Source organism: Antennarius striatus, chromosome 14 (assembly GCF_040054535.1).
Source record: "Antennarius striatus isolate MH-2024 chromosome 14, ASM4005453v1, whole genome shotgun sequence".
NCBI lineage: Eukaryota > Metazoa > Chordata > Actinopteri > Lophiiformes > Antennariidae > Antennarius > Antennarius striatus.
Genome location: NC_090789.1, coordinates 5,601,009 through 5,628,211, shown reverse-complemented (window position 1 = coordinate 5,628,211; position 27,203 = coordinate 5,601,009). Strand labels below are relative to the sequence as shown.

General features: G+C 38.8%; 1 protein-coding gene across 1 annotated transcript in view; it reads right to left on the bottom strand.

Annotated features, from left to right (window-relative positions):
- gabbr2 (gamma-aminobutyric acid (GABA) B receptor, 2) overlaps nt 1-27,203 on the bottom strand; it is a 147,039-nt gene that overhangs the window by 72,909 nt on the left and 46,927 nt on the right. The window contains exon 3 of the mRNA XM_068332446.1: nt 341-511. Within this exon, the coding sequence (XP_068188547.1) occupies nt 341-511 (171 nt within the window). The remainder of the gene's footprint in view (nt 1-340; nt 512-27,203) is intronic.

Below are 27,203 nucleotides of genomic sequence, written 5' to 3'. Positions count from 1 at the left end.
AGCTTGTGTTGACTTTAAAAGAAAAGCACTTCTGCAGTTCAGTCCTTGTCCCCTGCAGCCTTCATGTCTAAGTATCCTTGAGCAAGACACTGAATTTAAGGGCTTTAAGAGCAGCACACTGCTCTTCAGAGATGAAATGTAGAGAACGGAAATCCCCGCAGAAAAAATAAAGTATGGCTTCCTTATTCACGCACGATAAAGACAGGCAGAAAGTGATTTATTTGATCACCAGCTGATTCCATTATGTACAGAAAGGTGAGGTAGAGGTGCTTCTCATACCTGCTATACTTCAGAAAACATTCAAAGTTTCCCTTTTAATGTTTGGAGAAGAGAAACTGACCTCTGAGAATCTCTGGACATCCTGTGTGAGGGTTCCAACCCGGCTCCAGTTGTAGTAGCTGAGGAACTTCACCACTGCTGGGTTCACAGCGTTGTCCGACGGGACAGTGCGGAAGAAGTTGGGATACTTTTTCTTGTCTGCCAGAACTGGGGTTGTTGCTGCAAAGGACAGCTGGAGGAGGAACAGATAGAAAGATACAGTGAGCTTTGAGTCTGAATGCTAAACTGTACAATGACAAATAATCCTTTCAACAAGAAAAGTATAGATTGATGTACACAAAATGCAACAGGTGGTACATTTAAGGTTTGTCATTTGGTCATTGTAGGGGTTAAACCAGGCTGGCGTGACAATTGCGAACTTGTACACAGAGTACTTAAAAAAAATCAACACTTTCCAATCATGTAAATGTCAGCTAAACAGTCAATCTGAAGTTACTTTGAATATGGATCTGTAATTATTGGTTTGTTATTGATGATTCCTGTATCCATGACCTTTCAAGCCTGCTCCATATTGTTTATGCCTGGCTTGAAGTGTGTATGGGTGCCTGTAAGTGTTTGTGTTATGTGTTGAAAAGAAAAGCAGACAGACACACACAAACCACAACCCTACAAATAACCTTAAATACTAATTATCTTTTAACACACATATTTTATTCAGCAGCAACTCTATCCACATTTTTTTTAAAAAGGTGGCAAACTCTTTTTCAGAGCATTAGCATGCAAATGATCCAAATATGGACCGTCACTGGATGAAGCTAAGCTGGAAAAGTAATTATCTATCTATGGTATTTATGATTTATTTAGTAGTTAATTATTGAAACCATGTTCAGGAAACACAGAGAGGACATCCACAAATGTAACACAAGGTGAAATGTACTTGTATTGTATATAAAGCATAAGACACATGGCCACGTCCCACAATCTCAGCGGTCCTAGTTCTCACTCTTCCCACCTTTCAGTTGTAATTTTTCATGTTATTCATATTGTCCTAGCTTACCAGATATTTCCAACAGTGTGTTACTATTTTTCTCCTGATGCAGCAAAGGGCTCCGTTTCATGTTCTTCATGAACAATTTACAAGTCCATATGATACAGCAACCAGAATGCATTAGGATGCACAAGATCTCTTTGTACTTGTGACATTCGTCTTGTTCCTGTTGCTGGCAGCAACATATTTTATTTTAGTCACATGAATGCTATAAATACATCATTGAATTTACTTGACATGTTGAGCTCAGACTTGCAGATGCAGATGACATTTAAAAAAAAAAAAACTAAACACATTTTTTAATGTGCTTAACTCTGGGAAACAGGTTGTCAATACTTAAACATCACAAACTGAGCCGAGGCACTCTGCATTTTGGAAATAGAAACTGCTTTGGATGACAGAAATGAAAGAACTTCATTCAGAGCAGGACTGGCAGCACCAGAAATGTAATATGTGGTGAAAGTTAGCATGACAGAACAACTATCATATTTTATCTCAAATTTAATCTTTAGAACTTGGTAAATATTAAGGAGGCTAATTGCATCATACACATATTTGAAGAGAACAATGTTAAGTCTGTATTTTTTCAATGTTATCAGTCAAGACATTTTAGTGGATCCCAAATCCACAAGCCCACCAGTGAAAACCCTTGATTTGTTCCTAAATCATAACTTTCTGTTCGGACCCACATGTGGTTTTGTGTTCTCACATCATCCTGACGGGCTTCTGAAACAACACAAGGATTACAGCCATCAATTAAGCAGAAAGAAAGGCTTTTATCTGGATAGCCCTACTAAATCCAAAATCACCCACAAGTCTTACAGGGCTTCGAGGGGTCTTCCCAGCATTGTCTTAATCTCCATTTAGCTAAGGCCATTTGCTACACCCACTCTGGGAGATGCTTTTATGGATCTCTAATAAGTGCTAGTGATCTTCTCAAACCAAATTTATTGTGCCAGTGCTTTCATGGTTGCACTGGGTGGAAGATGTTTTGTTTCCAGAAGATCCTCCTTAGGTGTTTAAGTACCTCCTTGGTCATATGTTCTGCAGCAGTTTTTGAGTTCTGTGCAGTTTCATGGGTTTCATTTGTTACAACAGTGCTCTGGCCTGGCAGTACAAGAATAACTCGAGTAAAAAATATCAGCCAATAAAACCACATGCTGGATTTCAAACTATATTGGACCTGCAGTATCGGCCTTCTATTTGGTTTTCTTTAGGAAGGAGAATAAAGTACTGGTAAGAGTAGATTTGGTTCCTGAGAAATTGAAAAGATGTGAATGAATGAATTCCGTTTTAGTAACACAAAAATGTTGACGAATAAGGCAGAGAAATGGTCAGGGGGAGACGGTATCATTCAAACTAAAATATTTCACACACTGAAAATCCAATAGCAAACATCAGGGTAAATCAATTTTTCATTCCTTTTCTCCTGCAGGTCAAACTCGGTCATGCAGCAAGCCCCAGATTCACTCAACCGAAGGTTTATGAGATGTGTGTGAGTGCAGACTTTTACATATAACCATAAAAATAGACCAAGGAAGGCAAAAACAATGAGAATAAGTGTCCAATTATTATACCTTTCATGTTTCTCCATCTCCAATAATTAACAAAGTCTAAAAAACAGTAGCCATAATATGTCTAGAATCCATATCGGATGATGCTAAGGATTATTATTGCCAAAGATGGATGGGTTTTCTGATACAGCTTTTTCAGGCTGGCAAAATGACAGGGAGCTCCAGTGTATTATTTAAAGAATAGGCTAGTTCATCTAATGCTGGATAGCCTTTTCAGAGAAAAAGCTAAAAATAGTTCCATGAGATCACCTACGTTTCCGTGATATTACACACAGAGTACTGACTTATATAAGGGGTCTAAAAGAAGTGAAGCTCAAATAGGAAGGTCTTTTATGGAGAGCTCTGCAGCAGCGCTCTGCCGTGCGCAAGTACACACACATCACGCACAGGTTAAGGCACAAGTATTCACACACTCTGCAGCTACAGATATCTGATGCACCCAAAACACTGAATTACAATAGCCTTCCTTTACAGTGGTAATTAAAATGGTGGCATTGAGCTCCAGACAGCGTCTCCCTCTCATCTCACCACAAGGTCGCCAAAGCTCTGAGTAATATGACTGAGACTCCATCTGGCCACACTGAGACTTTTTTTTTTTTTTTTACAGAGTCGAGATGTAACCATTGCAATGGTGATCTTTTCAGACATTCTGTACACACATTTGCTCATCACATTCTGTTTGAAGTGAGTACAAAAGCTTTGCTGCATCTCTGTTCAGGTTTATTTCGAGTCACAGCCAGACTACTTTATATTTATGCGAGGGCAAAAAGTGAGAGAGGAGCCCAGAATAGAAAATAAGACACATGTAGATCAGTGCATCTCGTTTGTGTGCGTCTTTGCGACTTTGACGCATATTTTTGACAGGGACGCACTTTTGTCAGACAGTGTGCATCCCTGGGACGCAAGCTTTAATTCACCTCCATTCAAAAAAAATCAGCTTGGTGCTGGTCCCACAGGAGAATACAGTATATGAATTAAAGGCAAAGAAAACTATCGAGTGAAAAGCAAAAGTGAAAAAAAAACCGATTACATCTTTCTTTATTTCTAAAACTGTTTTTTAAATGACTACCAGGTTTTAACATTTTGATAAAACTAATATATAATTTTATACTCTTTTTTACTTTTTCCTTGAACAGTTATGTTATTAATAAAAACATTAAAATTAAAATTAAAAATTTACCACATTACCTGTCAAATATCAAATATGGGACTAATGTTTTTGTTGCTTTTGGGATGCATAAACCTCATGTTGGGATGCACAAATTTTTCTTGAAGCGCATCCCAGGGATAGACTACCTTCTTGAGGTAAAATAAACTCTGGTAGATTCAGAGTCATAAGCAACAGAAAATGGAAAATGTCATCTATTTAATCTATGAAATAGTAGTAATAATAGTCGTAGTTACGTAACTACTTCGTAGTTACCTACTTTTGGACAATTCAACTGTAGATCTGTTTCATTAATGTGGAATTTCCCATTCCATAGATTCCATAACTGCTCCTCTTGTGTGGGTATTAGTGTTCGGTGGTTTTTGGTTTTCAAAAAATCTTTACTGGGCCACAGCGGGGTAAACATGTAGCAATTACATCAAATTTGTGCATAAACAAAGAAAACAACTCAGAAATTTCAAATCCATCACAGATCGTAAACCCCCTCCAACCATCCACATGTGTCTCTCTGTTCCGTGCAGGTGTTCAGAGTCGGAGGATGAGATGCAGTTGGTTCGTCTTTCTGAACATGTTTTAATGCAGACACAGCTGCAGACTTAAAGCGCTTACTGTGGCCAAAAAAAAAAGTTTCTTTATTTGTATTTTGTGCAATCTACCTGATTTTGCATGAAATTGGCAATCAGAGGTGCATAAAATAAAGGCTCCACCCCGACAACATTTTCTCATGCGAGCATTTTGAAGAAGATAGAGGACGTCTAATCACATCGATGGATCTAATGGGATTGATTGGTCGTAGTGGGACTGGTTTGCAATTAGATTTGCAGACGTTAATTGCATGATTGGCCTTTGAATAATGAAGTGCCGTGATCATAGAGAGGTGATATAAAAAAAAGCAAATAAATGTTTTAGTAAATAATTTTTTTATATTAATCTAAAAACGTGGATTTGTAATTCTCAAAAAGAACTTGTTCTTTAATATTCTGTGATAATCTTATCCAATAGCAAGTACTGTACTTAAAAACAGTTTGTCTCTCTGATTAGATGTCCAGGCACAGAAATCGATCACAACTTGAAAAAATATCAATATTTGAGCAATACGTTGATAACAAAACATCCAACTTGTTCAGCATCCAACAAAACAAAAAACTTGTCAAAAGGCAACCTACAAAAGCCAACTTCAATTTTTACAAGATGACTTTGTCCTCTAAACAGGAGGTTTCCCCAGGTTTTCTTTCAAGCCTTTGAAAGAAGGGACCATATTTCTGTGAGATAATCAGATTTTTACACACATGCAGTAAAGTTATTGGGAGCAGAATTATAGACTTTGAGGCAACTTTCACAAGTTTGAAAACTGAAGGAACAGATTTCATAATCAAAAGGGATTGTATCAAACAACTTCAAACGCTCCAACCAGTCATGCCTATTATTTCTGCCTTCGTCCATAACACAAGTGATTCAAAGCCTGACGGAACCCTGTGACCCCATGCTGAGTAAAAGCCAGGTAATAGCAGAGCTGCTGATCAGGAAGCACAGAGGTGGTCCTGAGGTTTATTCAATATTCAAGAGAGGCATTTGGCGCTCAGTGGGAGCACCGGCTGGAGAGGTAGTGGTGAGGGAGAGATTTGGACCCCACACCGACCACATCTAGAACTCATTAGCACCAGGATGAAGGAGAGAGAAAGTGATACACATGCAAGGTAATAGAGAATCAGGACTGCTGTGAATAGAGATTTTACTCAGGTCAACCCCAGAGTGACACAGAACATACCGCTACCTGGATAGGAGGGAAATCACAAGTCCTAATAGCTCACGGAGTTCACAAGGTTTCAGGGCCACAAGATGCACAGAGGGACGACCCAGACTACTAAAGGCTTTACAACGCATGTGTTACTGCACAGTCACATGGTATGAGTACAATGGTGTCTATTCTATTGTACTCTATAGAGTTGGGGGGGGGGGGGTTGCAAATCACTTTAGAAACAAAAATTCTGCACATGTGTAGGTTGCGCATTTATTTTTCTGATACTACACATGTTGATTGAGGTGCAGCAACACAACATACAAACAGTTCTGCTTCAACTCTGATCCTGAACTACAGACAAAAGATCATCACACACACACATCCGCTGAAGACTCCAATTTAAAGACATTAGTTAATAACAGTAAGCTGTGGTCCACTACTAGGTGAGTGATATTTTTTAAGGGTGGTATTGTATTGTATTGTTGTTTGTATATGACTTGTATTTTAAATTTCGTAATTTTATGTGTTGTAATATTCTCACAGTACACACACACACACGAGAAATCCAAAGAAATGTAAAGGTTCATGAGACAAGGATTCAGCATTCATTGGACAGTTGTCTGTGCACACACACACACACACACACACACACACACACACACACACACACACACACACACACACACACACACACACACACACACACACACACACACACACACACATACTCCCAGCATAGCTCCAAGCCATTGAAAAATGAAAAACCAATTCCTTGTAAAACCCTCCTTCAGGTTTAGGTGTCCAGGTGTGTGTGTGTGCGTGTGTGTGTGTGTGTGTGTGTGTGTGTGTGTGTGTGTGTGTGTGTGTGTGTGTGTGTGTGTGTGTGTGTGTGTGTGTGTGTACACAGAGGCAGAAGGACAGGAAGTGGAGGATGATGGTGGGTGCTGGTAAACAGACAGTATGACTTCAGAAGAGCCTAAAATAATACCTGCAGCCTTCTGGCCTCCGTTACAGTGACCTTTACAATCCATTCTTCAGAGGGAGAAACACAGAACAAGATGAGAAATACAATATTTTGTGATACTAATAAAAGCTTATTTTTCTGTCTTTTCAAAAGGTTCGCAAAAACTTTTGTCAGTAGATACAGTATATTGTTAGTACTGTTCACTCTTAAACTGGGTGGGGTTTAATAAAAATTCAAAGAGACTGTTGAGCCCTGGGAAGGGTGTACAATCCTGAATATAGCTTACATTGATTGATATCAAAATAAAGCTCAATGTACAAACTATTCTGCCAAAGCAAATGATCACTGTCCCCTTCCTGGATCATTAAAAGAAAGTTCAGTGTCAGTTTTCATCAGTACCTTTCATAGCATTGACAGCGTTGGTTCCATGTGTCATAGTGGATGAATATTTGATCATTAGCTTCACTAAGTGATTTGAATTATTTCTGGGCTCATTTTATTAAAGCGTTGAGCATCAAAAGTATGAATGTAGAAAGACTGGAAGTCATGTTGACACTCTCCTCCTCTGACAGCATCAAGACACATCACATACTGTACCCGCTGACCTCAACAGGTGAGTGATGTAGCGGCTGCCTGCCCTCTAATGGTTTATGGTCTGTTCCGACCCGAGCCCCAGCCTGTCAATCATATCATGGCTGACGCTCACATGTTTACACCCACCCACGAACATGGACTGACTGATGTTCTGTATGTGCTTGCCGGCCTTGAGCAACACCGCCTTGCATCACTCTCACCTCAGGTAAATCGATAGACCTTGTTTTGATACCCCATCATCCTATGAAGCTTCGCATTTCCTTCCTGGTATTAGCAGCCAGCCTCGCTGACTGTCAAGAACAATGATCCATTCTTGTGAAACATCAGGGTAAATAATGTATGAGTGTGATGTGATTAAAATGATATATTGCTTTCTACATTTGCTTCGCACACATTAAGGTGCACAAGCTTTAATCAACATACTGGTCATGATTGAGAAAAACGTGTGAGTGGAGCCATTCTACATTCTACATTTCCTGCATTTTTATTTCGATCTTCCTGAACAACTCAATACAGGTATTTCAGAATGGATGATTAAAACGATATAAAGACGCACACAAAAAAAGTAGAAGATATTAAAGGAAGACAGATTATTCTTTTTTAATTAAATATGTAACCTCAAACCCAATCAACCTCCCCTTAAAAAAGGATTTATTTCTAGAGTCACATACTTGATAAAAATCAAATGTTTGGTGTCATAATAATTCACGATCCAAGATTAGAGATCGAGTTCTAGGGTTAAGACTTAGATAATTACTGATGCTGGCTCATCTCACTTGTTAATGCTGTGTAAAGTAGTTTAAGATCAGATTAAGATGCTTAGGCCCACAACTTGACCACTTAAAGCCACAAAAGTCACTGACTCAGCCTGCACAACAGTAAGACTGTGGACTCCTCAGGTCGGAGGTGACCTCAGTGCTTGCCTTACCTGACACAATCAAAATGTGGAATGTGAGCGTGATGTGTTCATCACATGTTGTCACTTCAAAGGCAAAGTGATGACGACGCACGTCTGCATGCAAATGTTATTGAGTTGCTCGACTAGTAGGTCATTAACTAAAGCTGTAAATCAAACGAGACACACGGTTATGCATGCAAGAGGCAGTCATCCCATCTCCTGCACTGTCTCGTATTGCCAAACCCATTTGTCATACGGTGAATGTGTTATGCTTGTGTGATGCGCCAGATCTATAGAGCATAAATCAATACAATATGTTACTTGTCATTTCCACATCTTTGGGAATGAGAAGCAGAAAAAATGGGATGCGCCTTCTCCATGAGTCGAGCTTACAGGACTTAGTTATTCTTCAAATCGCCGTTTGTCATCTTGCTGCCCTTGAATGGGGGCCATAAGGCAGTAAAGCAAATGGTGATGGGGGGGGAAGTATTTTCTTATCGATCTGGATGTCACGGAGTGTGGAGCATATGTCACCAGGATCGGATGCAAAGTGAGACCAGAGGATGAACGCTCACTTACATCACTCCTTGAGAAGTCAGCAAAGGAGGTTGTGTCTCTGAAGAAGACGCCTGGCATAATTTTGTTACGACAACAAACCTGTCTTCAAGTCTCCTTGTGTGAATGACCATTTTTTGGATCGTGTTCATGTGCATAATACGACTGCATGTTACAGAGGGATCTGTGAATTCTCAGGGGGAGGTGGGCGGAGGGGGATGTGAGTGATGGTATTTTGTCACCGAGCTCCATAACTATTTATAAATTGAGATTTGATACTGTAATCTGAAATCTCACTGTGCTCCCTGCTGCTGCCACTTGGCTGCCTATGAATGATTAATGGGTAGGATGCTGAACTGTAAAGACCATTATTTTTCTCTTCTCCCCTCCCTCCATCCGTTTCCTCTCTATCCATCGCTCTATACACTGATTCCATCAGGGAGGCAGGAGGGGATTACATTGCATGAGCTAGTATTTTTCTCTGCTTACTCGGCCAGGTTGTCATGAACAACAGCAAAAAAAAGTCCAAATTAGACTTTAAAAAGTGGCCATGCAGAGGTTTTGGTTTTTTTTTTATCATTGAGAATTGCAGCTGTTTTTAAAAACTCTATATGGACTTTGCAAGACCAAACTTTTTAATACTGTAATAGTTGTGGTTATGAAAGACAACAATACAGAAATACATGCAAATGACCTTTGATCATCTTGGTGAAAGTAGGCTGATACCACTTTCTTCAGGACTTAAGATTCTCGTATTAAAGTCACATGATTTATTATGAAGCAGTCATCACAGCGATCAGACAAATTAGGAGAAACTAAACAAAATCAATGTGGATGAGGATGTTACTGGGGAGACAAGATCAGTTCTTCAGCAAGGGCTGGAGGTGAGTCTATCGGTTTAATAAACTGATATGATAGTTAGCTCTAGCCCAAAAGTATAATGTGTTTATTGAGCATCATCACCTGCTCTGAAAAGACTTTCTGACCAGATTTTACCTCGTAAGAATAGAAAAAAGAAAAGAAATTTGCAGCTTGTCTTCCTCCTGAGGAAGAACAAACGTGTTTGCTCTTGCTGAGTGTAACATACGATCTATAACAGGTGATGTACGGCAGTGATTCACGGCTGATTCATGTTTTGAACAAGCAAAATATTCAGTGAGGAGAGCCAGGACTTGCAAATTACTATTTTTTTGAAATGCTGACAAAATCTACTGTCTACATCTACAGCCCCACTTGCTTCAATGAAATTCAGAAAGGGATTCTTCCCCTTGCTTTTCAATGTGATTAAAGAGGCCTATTATAAATAAGGATGGGCACACTGAGCAGGCATGCCACGTAGAAGAGAAAGGGAAAAAGGGAAAAACACAGCCTGTGTGCCAAAGTGAGAGCAAGATGCTGGGAACACCCAGATGGTTTCACGAGCAACGTCATCTCCCTCGCTCATTTTTGTTCTGTACATTCTCAGTCTCTACCCATCACCACCACCACCACCACCTCTCTCCAAGGGATGGCTGCATCTCATTCTGCATGCAAAGCAGTACAAGAACGTGAGGTGGGGAAAGGGAGAGGATGCCTACTGATTGCTCATAAACAGTTTAACGTCAGCAGGATGAAACCAAAGACTTTGAATGAAAAAAAAACTGATTCCTAGTTTCCTCTCATCAAATTTTCTTTATTTTGTCATACCTTCTTTCTTCTCGAGTCCCCCTCTTTGCAATTGTCTCTGTGTGTGATAATGAAGCATTTAAAGATTCTTTAAGATAATGACATAATGCTTTCGTTTATGAAGGCAGAAGACTTTTCCTCTTTGTAATGCTCGGAACATTTTCATCCTAAATAATTTGAATCTAATTCATTGCTAATTAACTAGATTTTTGTGCTCTTTTGTATGCTAGTCAGTAAATCCACTGTTCGTTTGGCTCTAATACTTTCTATGCTTGCATCTGTACGTGTGAGTCAGGACCAGGACTCTTTGATCGTTCAACCAAAGGAATCCATTACAGCCGTTAGCCAATATGCAATCTAATACACTGCACTGCAGCACCGCTGGAGTTCCAGTGGCTTGTCCAAAGTCTGAGAAGAAGCTTGTGGAGAGATGGCCTCTATAATTGGTTATATATCATTGAAAAAGCTCCCATTAAGTCAATATTTTTCAGGCCACCAATCCCATTTGACTCCCTCCCTCTCTCTCTTTCTCTCCATTCACAAAAAAAGACAATAAAAAATCCTGCCAATTTGTCATGATGGTTCTCACCCTCTCCTCCCCCCCTCCACTCATCTTTCCTTCTCCCCTTCATCTCTCTCCATTAGATGGTTAATTTGATTTGATTTGCAAGCTATCTCCTCCCAGCTCCCAGCCAGAGAAGAGATTGCCCGGAGACATCCATTGAGATGACGAGTCATAACAAGCTTTTAGCACCAGAATTTCCCTAGGACGGCCTCCTTGTATCATTTTTCAGTGAATACGGCCTCACACAGTCAGCGATTATTAAAAAAATACCTCATAGTGATCCATAAGTTATCGCTATCTTGCTTTGAAGGACAGCAGCTAATATTTCATTATATTTTACAGTACTGTAAACCACTGTGTCTATACGCACATAAACTCAGTCACTTTCCTGAGAACATTCGTAACCATAGTGACAGCACACGAGATTGTGGCAGTTATTCATGTAAACTATTTTTACACAGAATTTCCATTCAGCAAACTGAAAGTCTAAATATATCTCCTCAGTCGGAAAAAAAAAAGTGAAAATCACAGTGAATTTAAATTTTAGAATTCAACTCTAGTACAAAACTTTTATGGCCAGGTTCTATATGTCTTTTCTTCTTGCACATCGTATAAGAGTTGTAGCATCTAATTTTATCTGCAGCTCTAGTTAGATCATATAGTGTCACATTTGCTGTCACTGATTAGAACGTATATTTTTGCATGTACATGAGTGCAGAAAACACACACAGTCTATTAAATACCCTCAAATGATGTCATGATCTTATGATTTAAACATACACGATATGCAAGTACACACAGACACAGACACACACAGACACACAGACACACAGACACACACACACACACACACACACACACACACACACACACACACACACACACACACACACACACACACACACACACACACACACACACACAGAATGTAGCACACTTGTGTCTCTCTGATTAGTGAAAATAGCCTCTTTAAAAATCAAACTGCTACCAGACAGACTCATCACGCTCTCTAATCTGCTTACATCCTGGCCTGACTTCCATCAGCAGCACAATTTTGAGGTTGGACACAAGTGCTTAGAAAAAACACTGTAGTAGAATAAACCACAAGAGAACAGGACTGAATAATCAAATGTGGCTCTTCACTCAGCCCTCATTTGCCAACACGTGACTAACGTGGACTCGCTGGATTATTACTTACAGATTATTCCACATGGCCTGCATGCCAGTGACAACATTACCTGCTGAGATGAAATAAAAATATACATATACAGTATACTCTGCGATTGCGCTTTGCAGTAGTATTGACTTTAAATCCGTGCAGGTATTCGGAACAACCACCTCTGGCAGTCCTCCACCTAGTGTTCCTTCTATCCTCCACTTCTTCATACACTCTAACATGAACTGATAGTCTGGTTGTTGCATGTCATTTTTTTCAAGTAAATATTTTGGGGCAATAGCTAATGAGATGCTGCCAGGCAAGTCGATGGTATCAGACTTGGGGCAAGAATGAAAACCACTAGAAACATTTTTTCCAGTGGGTCATCAACTGATTACTTCTACCTGTTAGTTAGCTTTATTGTGGAAAGGACACCAGTCTGATGGCAGAAATGGCTTCATAGATAAAATCTTAGAGCTATTTTATGATTAAATTTTATCAGATATCACAAACTGCTGTGCTGCGCAATGTCCATCTCCATCAGGTGAAACAACAGAGCCAACCTACGCAATTCTTGATAGCCTTTCTATCCTCAGGACAATGGCCGCTGCCTTGCTGCTTGTCAGAATACCTCCCTGCCTTTATACTACCCTCAATCATCCCTTAAAATGACATGTTGAAAGGAACATGGGTCTGTGAGCATGGTGCGTTAACTATCAATAATGACATCGTAACTGAGTAATGTTACATAATAAAGATAACAATAATTACCATCTAATTTCTTGATATCAACATGGATAAAACAATGGCAGCAAGGCAGTCAGAGACTGCAACATCCCGCGACACCCCTGAATTCAACATTTTATCCTGAACTACACATTTTTGTGCTTATGGCTTTTGTTTTGTGATTATATCTCATCAGGTTTCAGAGATGTGTACCTAAAAAGGTAAAACTATTTATCTTATTATTTATAGTAATTTAAACGTTTATGAACCCTCCCCATACATCTTCTATGTGTACTACCTTTTCCCACACTCTTTTCAACTGTTTAAAGCACTTTTGTGTCTCACGGAAGTCCGAGACTCACAGAACGTAGCACACTTCCGAATGCCATCAACCAATAAAATGCGCGTGCAGTATCACGTGACTGCCTACAAAAAGTCTGCGATGAGTACAAAAGTTTAAATCAGACCTTGACCTAGTTTTCTCAACATCAAAGTCATCAACTCATTTTTATCCCCTTTGCCGCACAAGTAATGTACTTTTTCTCTCATCTGTCTATCTGCAATGGTTGTGAAGATATTTAATGGACGAACAGACAAACACACAAAAACTGACAATTACAATACATCACCGCTTCGCGGGATGTAAGAACTGGATATAATTATGAAGAGGTATTATCAGTAAGATATATTATAGTCATGGCCTTCAAGATTGCAATAAACCTCTTGAAGGAAATGATCATCTGTTCTGTATCAACATAAAGCTGTACCAGTAACAATGCTTTGTTTTGTTACCTGGTGGTTTCTGTGAAGTGTTAAACTAAAGGTTTTTCATTTTATTTCACTAACTTTTGATGAAAAGGTTCTGTGATTACTCTTCAAAACAGCTTGAATCCATGCTGACAGAGGGAATGCTGCATCCCAGTGGATTTACGGGTTCAGAGGGTTGGGGTTTCCAATAGGGTGTGTTTTATGGACTGCCCCGCTGTAATGACCAATTAAGCACACAGCTGAGAATCGAACTGACAGAACTGCATAGTTTCCATGATAACTGTTTGACAAGGCTATTGATCAGTCTGTATCTGATATAACGTGTTTTTGTGAATGTGTGACGGTCGTGTTCATTAGACTCCTTCCACCTTAGTTAACTATTCTTAATCTAAACTGCTCCAATCATCTTTCTATTCACCACTCTATTTAATTTTCTTTCTCTTTTACAGAACCTCTTTGTTCACTCTTACTATCTTTTTTTTATTCACCCACCTCCTCATAACATGTTCTCAGAATCCACTAAGATGCTCTATCCACTAGTGAGAATCATCCCACTGAAGTGTTTACCACTGTCAGGCAACAGGCTATAAAACAGTGGAGAGCGTGAATTTATCAAGTGGCCTTTTATTAAATGGAAATATTAAAAAGAGTAAATGTGCTTGATGGGGAATAAAAAATCATTATTAAAAAGACTAAAAAAAAGATTTAAAAAATGATGAACTTGCAAATACTTTTAAGAGGAAAGGATCTGCCAAAAGTCTCTTCGCGTGCAAGATCCCCACAAAGTATATTAAAATGAAAGACAATTTACATGATAATGAAAATTAAAATATCTTAAAGTAACTTTTGCTTCGACCTAAGAAAGGAAGGTCATATCACCAATTAGCGTTATTTATTTTTTTGCCAGCTAAAAATATCTCTTCTCTTTTATATGCAATATTTCAAATCAACTTGCAGCAAACAAAGTCATCAATGAGTCATCCAAGAGTTGCAACCATGATAAGGAACAATAGGGAATGAAGTAGTTTCAATCTGACTACCTTTGTTATAAAGGAGGTCTGTACTGGCACATACAGTATATGCTGTAACTTGTAAAAATAAAGGAGGTGTAATTCATGAACAGATCTACAACTAATATTCTTGATTTCTATTTGGGTACTTTAAAAGACTTTCCTTAAGCCTGCCAAAAAAAAAAGCCCGCTCCCACTTGTACCGCACTAGATTCAGGCATCTGTCATTACTGGAATGTCTTAATACACTTAAGATTTGGCCTTAGTAGATGTACTATTCATGTGTTCAAATGTATGCTTAATCTACATGGTGGAAAGAAAACAGGCCTCAGAAGCACAACAGAGGAAGGTAAAAACGCCCAAATTCAAAAGCGGCTTCTGTAACTTAATTCCTGCCTCAAGCATTCAGACATTATCTGTCAGGGAAGCTGAACCATGTGTGTGTTTACAGGCAGATGACATGTACGCTTTGAAAGAACAGTAATCCGTTCAGTCTGTACTCGGTGAAGAGGTGCACTTGATCAGTCAATCAAACACCTAAAAGAGCGAGTGCTCATTTTCAGATTGGGGAATGTAACAAGTGAGGTCTGCTTTGATCATTTGATAAGGTGAAGAAGTGCACCTCTTCGCTAACACACAAGAACATGTTAGTAGATTAAAACATGCCATTTTCCTTATGTATAAAGTAGAAAAAGGTTGTAGCTTTACATACAGTACACACAATGTAATTTGCATATGAAAACATTGGGTTGCCAGTATTTAAACAACATAATTTGGCAATAATTGCCTCAAATACTGAAGAATTCGGAAGCTTTCACAATAAGATTTCAGTTTATTCATCCACAATTAACATCTAATCCTGCAATAAATCCATGGAACGAAATCTGTAGTCGTGCTCCAAAATGCTTATTAGATAAAGGTTGGATCACTAAAGGTGCCGGTAAATCACGACACAACAGTCCTATCAGCATGTTATCACAAATGTCAACCACAACATGGAGCTAATCGCAAATCGGCAGAAAGATAAATTAATCCGCATTCATGTGGTGTTTTGTCAATGTGCTTACAGCAATTAACTGTACAGCGGTTTCCATCTTCACCCATTCGCACAGTCCTACACGAATAACAGAGGCTGCCATCCAAGCAGGTGACCTCTTCATCAGGAGCAATCCAGGACCTGCTATATGTAGAGTGCCCCTTCATATTTATATGCAAAGTCATTTACACATGCACTCACACTCTGATTGGGTAGCCATTGGGAGCAATTTGGGATTTAGCATCTTCGTCAAGGACACTTTCTCTTGCAACCGGCTCTGGCTTCGGACCACCGATCACTAATCTGATAAGTGAACAACCCGCCCCTACTTCCAGAGCCACAGACACTCCTTTTTATCCCCACGGGATTGTCGTTTAAAAAAAAAGACCTCGGTTGAGAAAACTGACACACACTCATCCTCTCTCTACCTTTCCCTCTCTCTAGTCTTGCCATGATCACAGCGCCATAGGATGCTCTCCACAAAACGTGACTTGACTGTCGATACAGTCTATTCCCACACTCAGCATGCTGGGTATATATCAGCGACTCATCTCCAAGACACATAAACACAGGCTCCAAGGTCCTTCAATGTGAGACGAGCCATTAGCTCTCCCTCCCCTCTCTCCTCCTCCTCCTCCTCTCCTCTTCCTCCTTCTTCTGCTTTGTTTGAACCCTAAGATGCCATTGCTGTAACTGCACATCTGTTTACTGCCTAGATGTCTTGTCTTTGCATGTGATTTCATCATAGTGGACAATATAACACAACGGGGGCTTCTTTCACTTCAAAAACATGAGTCCTACACCATAGAACTAACCTCTAATTCATCTTTTATCTGGTAATCGTTGGAACCATGACCAGAGTCATACCTAAATACTCCTGTTTCACTTTTACCTTCAAACGCCTTCAGCTGTGCTTGCTGTTTGACTCTATTTGTACCAAACAACTGAAAAGTGTTCCTTTAATCAACAGTTATAAAGAAATTCAGGAAAACAGAAGGCACCTTGAGCAGCTAACAGTCAGTCGCTGTGATGTTAGACAATAAAAAAGTAGCAAATGACAAAAACAATGATGGAATGGGAATAAGTAACAGGATTGGAAAAGGAGCTGATGTTTAAGTATGTATTTACTGTGTGAATATTTCTATCCATAAAAGGTAGAAGTTCATCCTCAAGAGGGATGTAAAGGTTTGCAAAAGTGTTCAAGAATATTCAATCAAAACAAGAAAATGTCAACTTCATGGTGACACTGGAGTGGATTACCAAAATCACAACCAAACATGTTCAAACCAGTGGTTGAGATATTTAAGTTATGGATAAAAGGATTAATCGACCAACCAACCAGTCATCCAACTAATCAACCACAAAACAGACCAACCAACAGGCTTGACAATTATTAACACTCACATCTGTGTGATGTTCTTGAGCTGTGCTGAGGTAGATACAGATTGGTATGGAACAAATGCAATAGCACATATAAGCACAAATACATTTAAAGTGCTGCTGAATGTACCGTTTCTCACGCCTGATACTTAAACATGTTCTTAGAGCCCTGCAAGTGAAGTAAAATTAATTACCAAGGGTCTGAGTCAATCAGCCATGGATTTTCAATTACCTTTCAAATGGTGGCCATGAAACATTTTCAGCTGTGAAATATGTTGCAGAGAAGACTGAAAAAAAAAAGGAACAGGTCTGTGGATTCATTTCAATGAACTCTCCTCAACACCGGGTTGAATTTTTGAAAGATGGCATCTGACCGTTGCCGCGGAGGGCCACACAAAAAAGCACAGGAAAAAGAGAGAAACAAAAATGTGTGAGAACTTGCCATAGGGGTGATTCAAAGTCTGCCCAGCTATGCTATATAAAAAACTCTCTCCCCCTCTTTCATGCCTCCCTCCCCTCTCTATCTTACCTTACACTCTCTGACTTTTCAATTTCCAGAGACCTGCAGGGGCCAAAAGGCTACCTCAAAGAGCTACCCCTTAAATTTTTAAAATTCCATCTCCTGGGTTGTGAGGAGACATAGCCAGGATCTGAGGTGTGGTCTGGTAGTCAGAAAAGAAGCATGTAAGACCCCTGACTACCACATCACCAAAGACCGAATATCACTCACACCTTTGGTTTCTGCAAAGCAGTTTTTCTCATGCAGAATATGTCAGTTGTGAGATGATGGAATATTTGAGGGGATGAGATGGATTCTTCTTCTGGTAATGTAAAGGTTCATCTGGTTTTAAAGGGGATGTGAATCTGGATTTTCCTCTTCCTGTAGTGTATCTTATCACATTTTACCTTCACGCAAATGGATATATTTTACTAAGTGCATCTTTCTGTTAGCCTGTTACAATTACCCACATTATTAACTACATTTCTTGCAGCAGTAAGATACAGCCAAAAGGAACAATCAGTTAGATTTTGGCAGTGATCTGGTATGAGATCTAGATTCATATTTTTCTAAAAGGATGGGAACTCATGAGAATTTCGTCAAAATGTTAAATCTAAAATCCAAATAATATAATTGTAATAAAATATTCCAGATCTTATGATCCAAATTAAATTCAAGTGATTTCAAGCGTAATTCGGTATTCAAGAAAATTTCAGAATTTCAAAGATTTTTACTAATGTCCAATTAGGGCTGATTCAAAGGGAAAGACCTTGAGGAAGATCAAGCTATATTAGTGACTTTCAGAACTGTTTTACATGTTGATTGAACATTAAAGGATTTAAACTCGTTCTCGTAGAAACTTAAAATGTGGCATGAAACTGGGAGACCAGCATGTAAAATTAGAAAGCAGAGGCAGGAATCAGGCAAAACAGATGTTTTAATCCAAAATCAGCAAATTATCAGATATTGGCAGGAGTTCAGAGATGTAATACTAAGGGAAAAGATTCAGACTTGTTGCTGACCGTCTGGCGGAGTTTAGAGCAGTGGCAGGAAAAGGAGGGTGGGGAACTGAGGGAGCAGAAAGCTCCAACAGTATCCCTGGCAAAATGTACCTAATATATCCTTGATAATATGTTCTATAGATGATTGATTTTGTTTTTTAATCAGACCAAATATCAGCAGCATGTAACCTGACAACATTAAAATTTTATACAATTTCCTAACTGGCATTAAGATATCAGCTTGCAGCGGCTAATGCTTGTTCTGTCAATTTTATGGTTGTGTTTAGATGCCAAGATTGGCAGTTTTATGCACTGTTAAACCAAACTAATGATTAATAAATGGTATTTGAGGAGAACCACTGCTTATTTAGTGACTTAAACAGTCTCTTCTGTGGTGTCTGCAGACAATGAACATGTTGAACAGATTATAGCCCTAAATGAAGCAGATCTAGCTATATGCTGAGGAGAACTTTACCCCAATAATCTGTAAATATCCGTTTAGAAAAGCAGAGGCGTGTGTTTAAAGGTTCACTCCTTGCGTACTCCGTAATTATACCAATTAAGCTGATTACTGCTGCTTCTCTCTACCAGTGGGAGAACAGGAAGTACTTCTACAATGGAGCCTAGGATTACCTATGCAGGATAAACCCCTGGCCAGAGTTAAGTTGTTATCCAGGCCCCTTGCTCATCCTACCTGTCCTACCCTGACATAAGAATGGACGCAGGTGAGCATCTTCAGGAAGGAGGGGGTCAGTATGGACGACAGGAGGAAGAGGGAGCCCTTCAGGACACAGGTCAATGGACAAAATCTTTCTTTTTTTTTTGCTTCCATTGAGAGTTTTAAATATTAAAACCCCATGAATTCTTTCTCTCAAACTATCTGCAGGATGCAGTCACAGTGAAATAAATGAGGAGAAAATATAAGAATTAAAGTCATGGTGTGTCCTGTTGACACAGAAAATCTCAAAATTATTTTCGTATGAGTCGTAAGCCAGATAATGTGTGGTTGCCTCTGAATCTTCTAAAGTGCAGTTGTGTGTGCATGTGTGTGTGTATGTGTGTGTGTGTGAAAAAAGAAGAAAGCGCCAGTGGTTACTTGCAATTATGTCCTTATTCATATTTAATGGTGTTTATTGGAGCTTAAGGTCAATGGTGGTGTGTTTATGTGTGTTTCCTAACACTGAGGGAGGCAGCCGGTGTCCTGCTGGCAAGTCTGTGCTGTCTCTTTAAAAATGCAGGCCATTACGCCACAAGAAGCAGTGACCCCCCTTGGTCTTAACCTATTGAGTGGTAAATATCAGGTAACGTGGCCAATGAAACATCTTCCTTCTCCCTCGCAGCCTCCTATAGTGAGAATAAACACCACCATATCTGCTTTATTTAATGAAAGGAATCCATTTAGGATCACTGGAGACGTGGAGCACCATATTGATTTCCTGTGCACGCAGCACTACTTTTAGCCCTCGGCACACATTATACATCATATTGTATATCCACCATAAAGTGGTACACAGAGATTATCATTTTCACATTTCATGCCTGATTCCATTCGACAAAGACTTGACAGCATTGTCATGAGTTGAGGTAAAAATACAAGCTAGAAAATATACTAGTGTTTGCACAAGTATAAATTTGACCTGAAAATGAAGTATCACCCTCCCAAGTGGAGAAGATGGTCCAATTTACATGCAACATATGCAGCATCTACGACAACAAGGTGGAGCTTTTACTGGTGTATGATATAATCAAGATGTACCGGTATACCCAGTATTTTGTTTAATGTGGAAAATAAAGTGAACAATTCCCCCCTCAACAATAGAAAAGCAGTTCAGGGAGAATTGTAGGCTGCAGTTTCCAAGAAGAAGATTACATCCTCCAGTTTTAGTTTCACTGCACATGATTGAAGTCTGGAAAAGATGAGAGATTCATCTGTCTGGTCAGATAAATCACTCCTTGTGACAAAACACTCAATTTTCCTCTCAGGACACTTTAAATATATAAGCAAAACAACTTCATAGGTTATCATTTCAGGGTTTTTTCTCATTGTTTTTGGGAGTCATCTGAGTAATCTTGGTGTCTCATCTGTCAGGTGTAGTTTTTTTGTGAGAGACATCAGTCATTTAATTTGTGGTGCACAAAAATACAAAATTTCCCCTGTAATATAGAAACTGAAATAAATACTGAACAGAAATGAGTTTTAGCCAGTAAGGATTCAATGACATGATCAAAATGGACAAGATATGGAGAAGATGAAAAGCAGTGGCTAAAAGAGGAAAGAATGACGAGAAACAGTTCTGATCCATTTGGATGTGGAGATACTCAGCACTCCACTAGTCAAACACAAACTTGCTTTTAATACCACAGGGGTATTTATAAATTTAAAAGTTTGAACAAGTTGATAATACAACTAGCATTGCCAGTGTGTGTGTGTGTGTGTGTGTGTGTGTGTGTGTGTGTGTGTGTGTGTGTGTGTGTGTGTGTGTGTGTGTGTGTGTGTGTGTGTGTGTGTGTGTGTGTGTGTGTGTGTGTGTGTGTGTGGATGGTGTAGATGTATGTAACATAAGGGTGTTTGTACAGACCCTGTGCTGCCATTCATCATGTGCACCTGTGTGACTGTTTGTGCATCTACAACCAGTTTACTGTATCTGATGAGTGCATGACTGACAGACTGAAGTACAGACACATTTCACTCTACGCTAATTAGCCAGCAGTGCCACTCTCTCCGCTTTGTCGCTCAGGCACTTGTGCATAACAACCACTGAAAGGATTAAATTTTAATTTTAAATAGTGCAGCATATCAGCACATATACTATATATATATTTATATATATATAGGTGGGGAGATATACACGTGTGTATATATATATATATATATATATATATATATATATATATATATATATACATATACACACACGTATATATATATACACACGTATATACGTATATACGTATATATACACTGTATATGTCCCCACCTATATATTTGAATAAGCTCACTTGAAAAGTCTCGTGCTGTCACACTGTCCCTCCTGGTTGAAGACAACATTTGAATAGTCGGGTCCACAGCCAACAGAGAGTCAAAAAATGCATAAATACCTGCTTTAACAAAAGGATGGGTAGACATTCACGATGCAACTTATGGGGAAGGGCTGTTGTACATTTTGAATGAGTAAATCTGTGCCTAAGTGCATAAGCTTTTTAGTTGTGAAGTTTTCTCATGCTATTTCCTCTCTCTCGCTATGGCTGTCACGCTCTTTCTGCATCTTTCTGATCGCTACGTGAGCAGTGCAAGGTTATGTGATGCGCCATATGGTACTTTATGATGGGGCAGTTATGAAAAGCGTTTTCCAATCAATAATAATTGATGTGCCCACCCATACCCCAATCCATCAGTATGTTACTGGAGCTGAACACAAACACACACATTTAGTGACTGCTGTTGCAAACAAGCTTAGCATCAGTGGCTACAGGTGTTTGATTCAATCGATAAGTCACGTTAAATTAATTTAATTTGACCATTCTGGAATTGTATCGCTGTGATCTTCACCATGGTAGTGTAATACATTACCAACAAATGATATAATCTAACCAGGGTATATTGATTTCCTTCTAAAAACAAATATTTTAAATTATTTAGATCCATTTTCCAGGTTTTATATTGAAGTGTGATATCATTTCATCCTCAAGACTCCATTACTATTACAACTTTAGATCTTTGCATAGGAAATTGTTTTGCTACTACTTTAATATTCAAAACCCCATCTATTTAACCTTTAATGGCATGAAACTCTTGAAAGGCTACCATACGAGGAAAAGCTATAGTCCATATTACATAACTGCTCAGTTATTTTGAATATGAATATCACAATACCAATTTAAATGTAAATGTAAGGCCACAGCCAGAAAACAAAGGAAAATCCTTTGACAAATGTCAAATCATAACGCAACAGGAAGCATGTTGTGACAATTCATGAAAGCGGTGTCCCTGTGATGTCTTTCTGCACTCTGAAACAGTACAAGCTCCTATCCTTCACTACGCTTCAGCACGTCTTCACCAATTATAGCAATTTCTACTTAATGTGCTTCAGGGTTTCTGAAGCCCTTTGAAAAAGAACTCCCCTTTTGTCACAGGAGAGATTCAGAAGCAGAAAGAGGGAAGAGGGTTAGAAAGAAAATGAGGCAGAGCGACAGGTTTGGCAGAGAGAATGGAGAAAAGTGGAAATGCAAGCCTGTGGCAGTCTGCATGCGTGACAACATGCAAGACTCTAACGGTGCGTTCATTTGTCCAACTGAGCAACTAAGTCTGAGCCTGAGTGGAACAGCTGATCAATGAGGACACCAACTGGCAGAGGGGATTTGTGATTCAAGATGTGTCAAGTCGTTTACCTGCCACTCACAGTCTCTGACAACAAATAAAATCACATCACATTTACCCACTGGACACAATATAGAAAGAAAACAAACAATCATAATATCTCTAAAAATGTTGATTTCTGCTATCTCACTTTGATTTATTTATGGAAAAAATGATAGAAAATGGCAAAAATAAATTATAAAAACATCTTTCATGTAATATTATTATTAATTGTAATAATAATTATATGCCAGGTAAAGCAACATAGAAGACGTTAAGTACAGGAACCACGAGGTCAGGACGTTTTTTATTTTATTTGCAAAATTAGTACAATTCACATATTACTTTTACCTTTTTTATACAATGTATGGTTTGTGACTCATAATAAAGTATTTGTAATCAGTGCATCAGTGTACATCACGTAGTAATTATGTTGTTTAGACATTTCGTTTGTCTTACATCTTCTCGGCATTTTAAATATTACCACAAAAAGAGCAAAGCTAAGACGTAAAAGAAAAGCCTGAATAATTAACATCATCTTCCACCCTCTGCCCACCTTGGACTATTCACCCTACCTAAATGAACAGTGCTGACGTTCACAACTAAGTCAGATAATAATAATAATAATAATAATAATAATAATAATAATAATAATAATAATAATAATAATAATAATAATAATAATAATAATAATAATAATCAGCATCTTTATCTGCAGTTGGATCAGGTGGATGGCTTAACGTAGCAAAGGACTGCTGGCTAACAGATTTCAACAAATCTGAGAACAAAATTTGAGAGAACATGTTTTTGGGGACCCTCAATCGTTAAAACGTACTGAGACATGCAAGACAGAACCACCACTTTGTTTTTGGTGTTTACGACCTTCTCAATTATGATTACGACTTCACAGACTAAGAAGTGCCAGAAGCTACAGGGACATTATCTTTCATCATCACTTATCATTCTGGATTCCATTTGCAGCCACACAGTAAGAGAGACATATTGTATGACTGCACCAGTACAGAGAGAAAATAGCAGTGAGCTCAGTATCAACCTCAAGGAGGCTTAACGTTTCTGCATTCGGATGCCCCGATAAAGTGAAAAAGGATTGTGTGGGAGGAGGGAGATAGAGGGGAAAAATGACAAAGAGGAAAATGAACAGAATGAAGTATAGAAGGGGAGGAAGCCTTTGAGAACCCCCACTGTTAAGAACTTTTTATCCAAATTTAAACATTTTCTTTTCACATGATTTGAAATAGGAATCTTACCCTTATTGTGTAACGTATGTATTGATTTGTCATTTTTGTGCAGGATTGGAATTATTCTGTAAAGGTTAGGTCTGAAATAATCTGCACATCTAGTGAGGAGTAAGACTTGCCACAGAAAAGTAAAGGATGGAAAGCATTCTGTAATGATCTCAAGTCTTTCTTCTCTCTAACGCATCAACTTCGTGCACTTGTTCCCCCCCACCCCTCCATCTCTCTCCCCCTCCGTCTCTGTCTCAAGTGGAGTTGATGTTTCAGATATTAGTGAGCTGTGTCAGACAGTTAAACTGCCCTTTATTGATCCTCTAAGCTTCACTCTTTCCAAGCAGCCATTATTGGTTTTAATGGCTTGTAATGGAGCGGGCTCCTGTTTGATGTCCGATTGCTTGGTGACTCTGCCTTTGTTTTTTGATATAGTTTGAAGGATTTGACTCGTTCAGTTCTGTTGCGACCCATATGTCGGTACATGAGGTATCCCTACCTGTTACTCTAGAATACCCAGGGATGAACATAAACTGTGCAGATTTTAAAACATATGACATCTCTATTAGTTTTTTTTTTTTTAGCAAATAATTCTACTTTCCTTAACCTTCTAATGCTAAAAATTGTCTCTAAATTTTCCATTCTGTATCTGACAAATGCAAGAACCCACAGGTCTGCACTGTTTCAGTCTTGGAGCAGCAAAACATTTGGATATTTTATCCATTCTTTCCGAGCTCTATAACTTTTTCTCTACAAGTTGCATCTAAAGGAATTTCTGCTTCTTGACTTAGATTAACTCTATCTTTCATCATAATCAAGCCAGCTTGATTAAAGGAATGCCTTTTGAACCATGTGTCCATGTGTCATTTCTTATTTCAGCATGGACTTTTCCAAAACTTTATTTTCATCCATAAACTAAGAACTGTATGCAGCTAGTTGGTTTATCAAGGTGCCCTGGACTAAAATTAGTGCAATCAAAGCCTGCAAATCCCAAAAGAGAAAACAAAGAAATTTTAAAAAGAACCGAGATGTGGATGCATAAAAAACATGCATGATTATGATAAAGTCCCTGTGCAAAACATCAAAAACAAGCTTGAACTACTAATTTGTCTAGTTTGTTTATTGCTGCTGCTGGCTGGCAGGTTTTTGCACCATAATTAGCGTGAGTTTGACACTGATTTTCTGTTTTTACTCTCCCCCTTAGAAAACGACTGGGGTAACGGTAGCGTTGTATCGCAGGGGTGGAATTCATCTTGCTTTCCTTTTGCCTGCGTCTCACAGACCTCGGTGTCAAACAGTTGCGTTACGGCCGAAAGAAGGAAGAAGAAACTGTTTCCATTTGTGGCTTCTGCTTCCTTGGGAAGAACAGAAGAAGAAAGATTCTCTGTAAAAGCTCTTGTTCCCCTTGAATGCCAATGAACTAGCATGTTTATTTGACGTTACACCAACAGTTGCATCCCCTTAATGGCTTGTATTCTACAAATGCCGCTAATTAGCTAATTACTGTTTCCTGACAAATGTGAATTTGGCGCCGCAAATAGGTAGAGCAGCGCAGCTTTGCGGCACACGCTGATGTGTTCCACAAGTGCAGACAGCACCCAAGATAAACACACAGCACATAATTAATATTTCCTTCTGTCTCTCTTTGTCTCCTTTTTGCCTCAAGCAATAAAAGAGAGCGATATTGTGACAGACTCAATGGGAAAACATTGAAATGAAGAGGAAATCATTCTATTTTTACATCTGCGCAGCAGGCTCATTTGTCTGAGAATTAGCCTTGCTTGAAATGTCAACTCTCGACTTGTTTCACGTCAACAGCAGTCTGTCTAAGAAATTTCAAATGTAATATACAAGCCATAAACGCTATTACGAATAATCCGCTCACTCACTTTCTAAATGGCACCTTTACTAATTTAGATAATGTGACAAAATCAAGTTTGCCCATCAAAATGTAGTGGTGCTTCTCCAGACATTAATGTCATTAATCCAGCGTTGGAGGTTTGGGTTGGAACTTAATGAGAAAATTAACAATATGAAAAAAAAGTCAATCTCTTTTCTCAAGCAGTCCTTTTTTTTTGTTGTTGTCCTGATTCAGTTGGAATAAAATCGTAATAAATATTTACAATTTTTTGAAGTTTCATTTAAATCTTAATTTTTAAATCCTAATCTGCTCAATAACGAAACAAGTACTCATCGATTCGCCTGAGCTTTAACTTACTCATAGTTCTGACTCACAATGATCTATTGTGATCTTCACACCATTCTTTGCCATTGCACTCCGAGATTTTGCCTAAAACTTTGAGAGTAATGAAATATTGATATGGTACACAAGAGGATTTGATGTAAGTGAGGCAGAATACTGCAGTGGTAGGCATCACATGTTTTATTGAAGCATGCAGTGTAGCACTCAGGGAGAGCCAGAGAAAGAAAATGGGGGGAAAGAAGACCCCGAAGACTTGGTGTAAAGTCAAAAAAGAAAAAGAGAGAGAGAAAGAGATGTAGCACCAGAAGGATGCAGAGAGGCAACTTTGCTGTCCCTGGATGGCTTGGCTTAATGAAGGTTCTGCAATGAATACAACAAGGAGAAGAAAAATGGGCTTCATATAGCAGACTTGTAAAAATTAGCTCGATGTCCAGGTTTGGAGACGGTGCGACTTTTTCTTCTTTCTGTCTATTGACTTCATTGTTCATTGCTCCTAAAAGATGAATGAATCAGAGGTTTGGTGCTTAAGTTTAGTGTAAGCTTTACATTGAGGCGGAGGACACAAGGAAGTGTTTAAATTGCGACTCCGAAACACAAACAAAATGGGGTTGATTTTCAGATCGACTTTTCAAAAAAAAAAAGCTATGCTGTTTTTCCATAAATATTTGTCTGATCGTGCATAAATAACGTTTTCCTTTCTGCTTCCTCTCTTCCAGATGACATGAGGCAAAATAATCGGAAGCATAATTTTTCATTACACACTCCACGT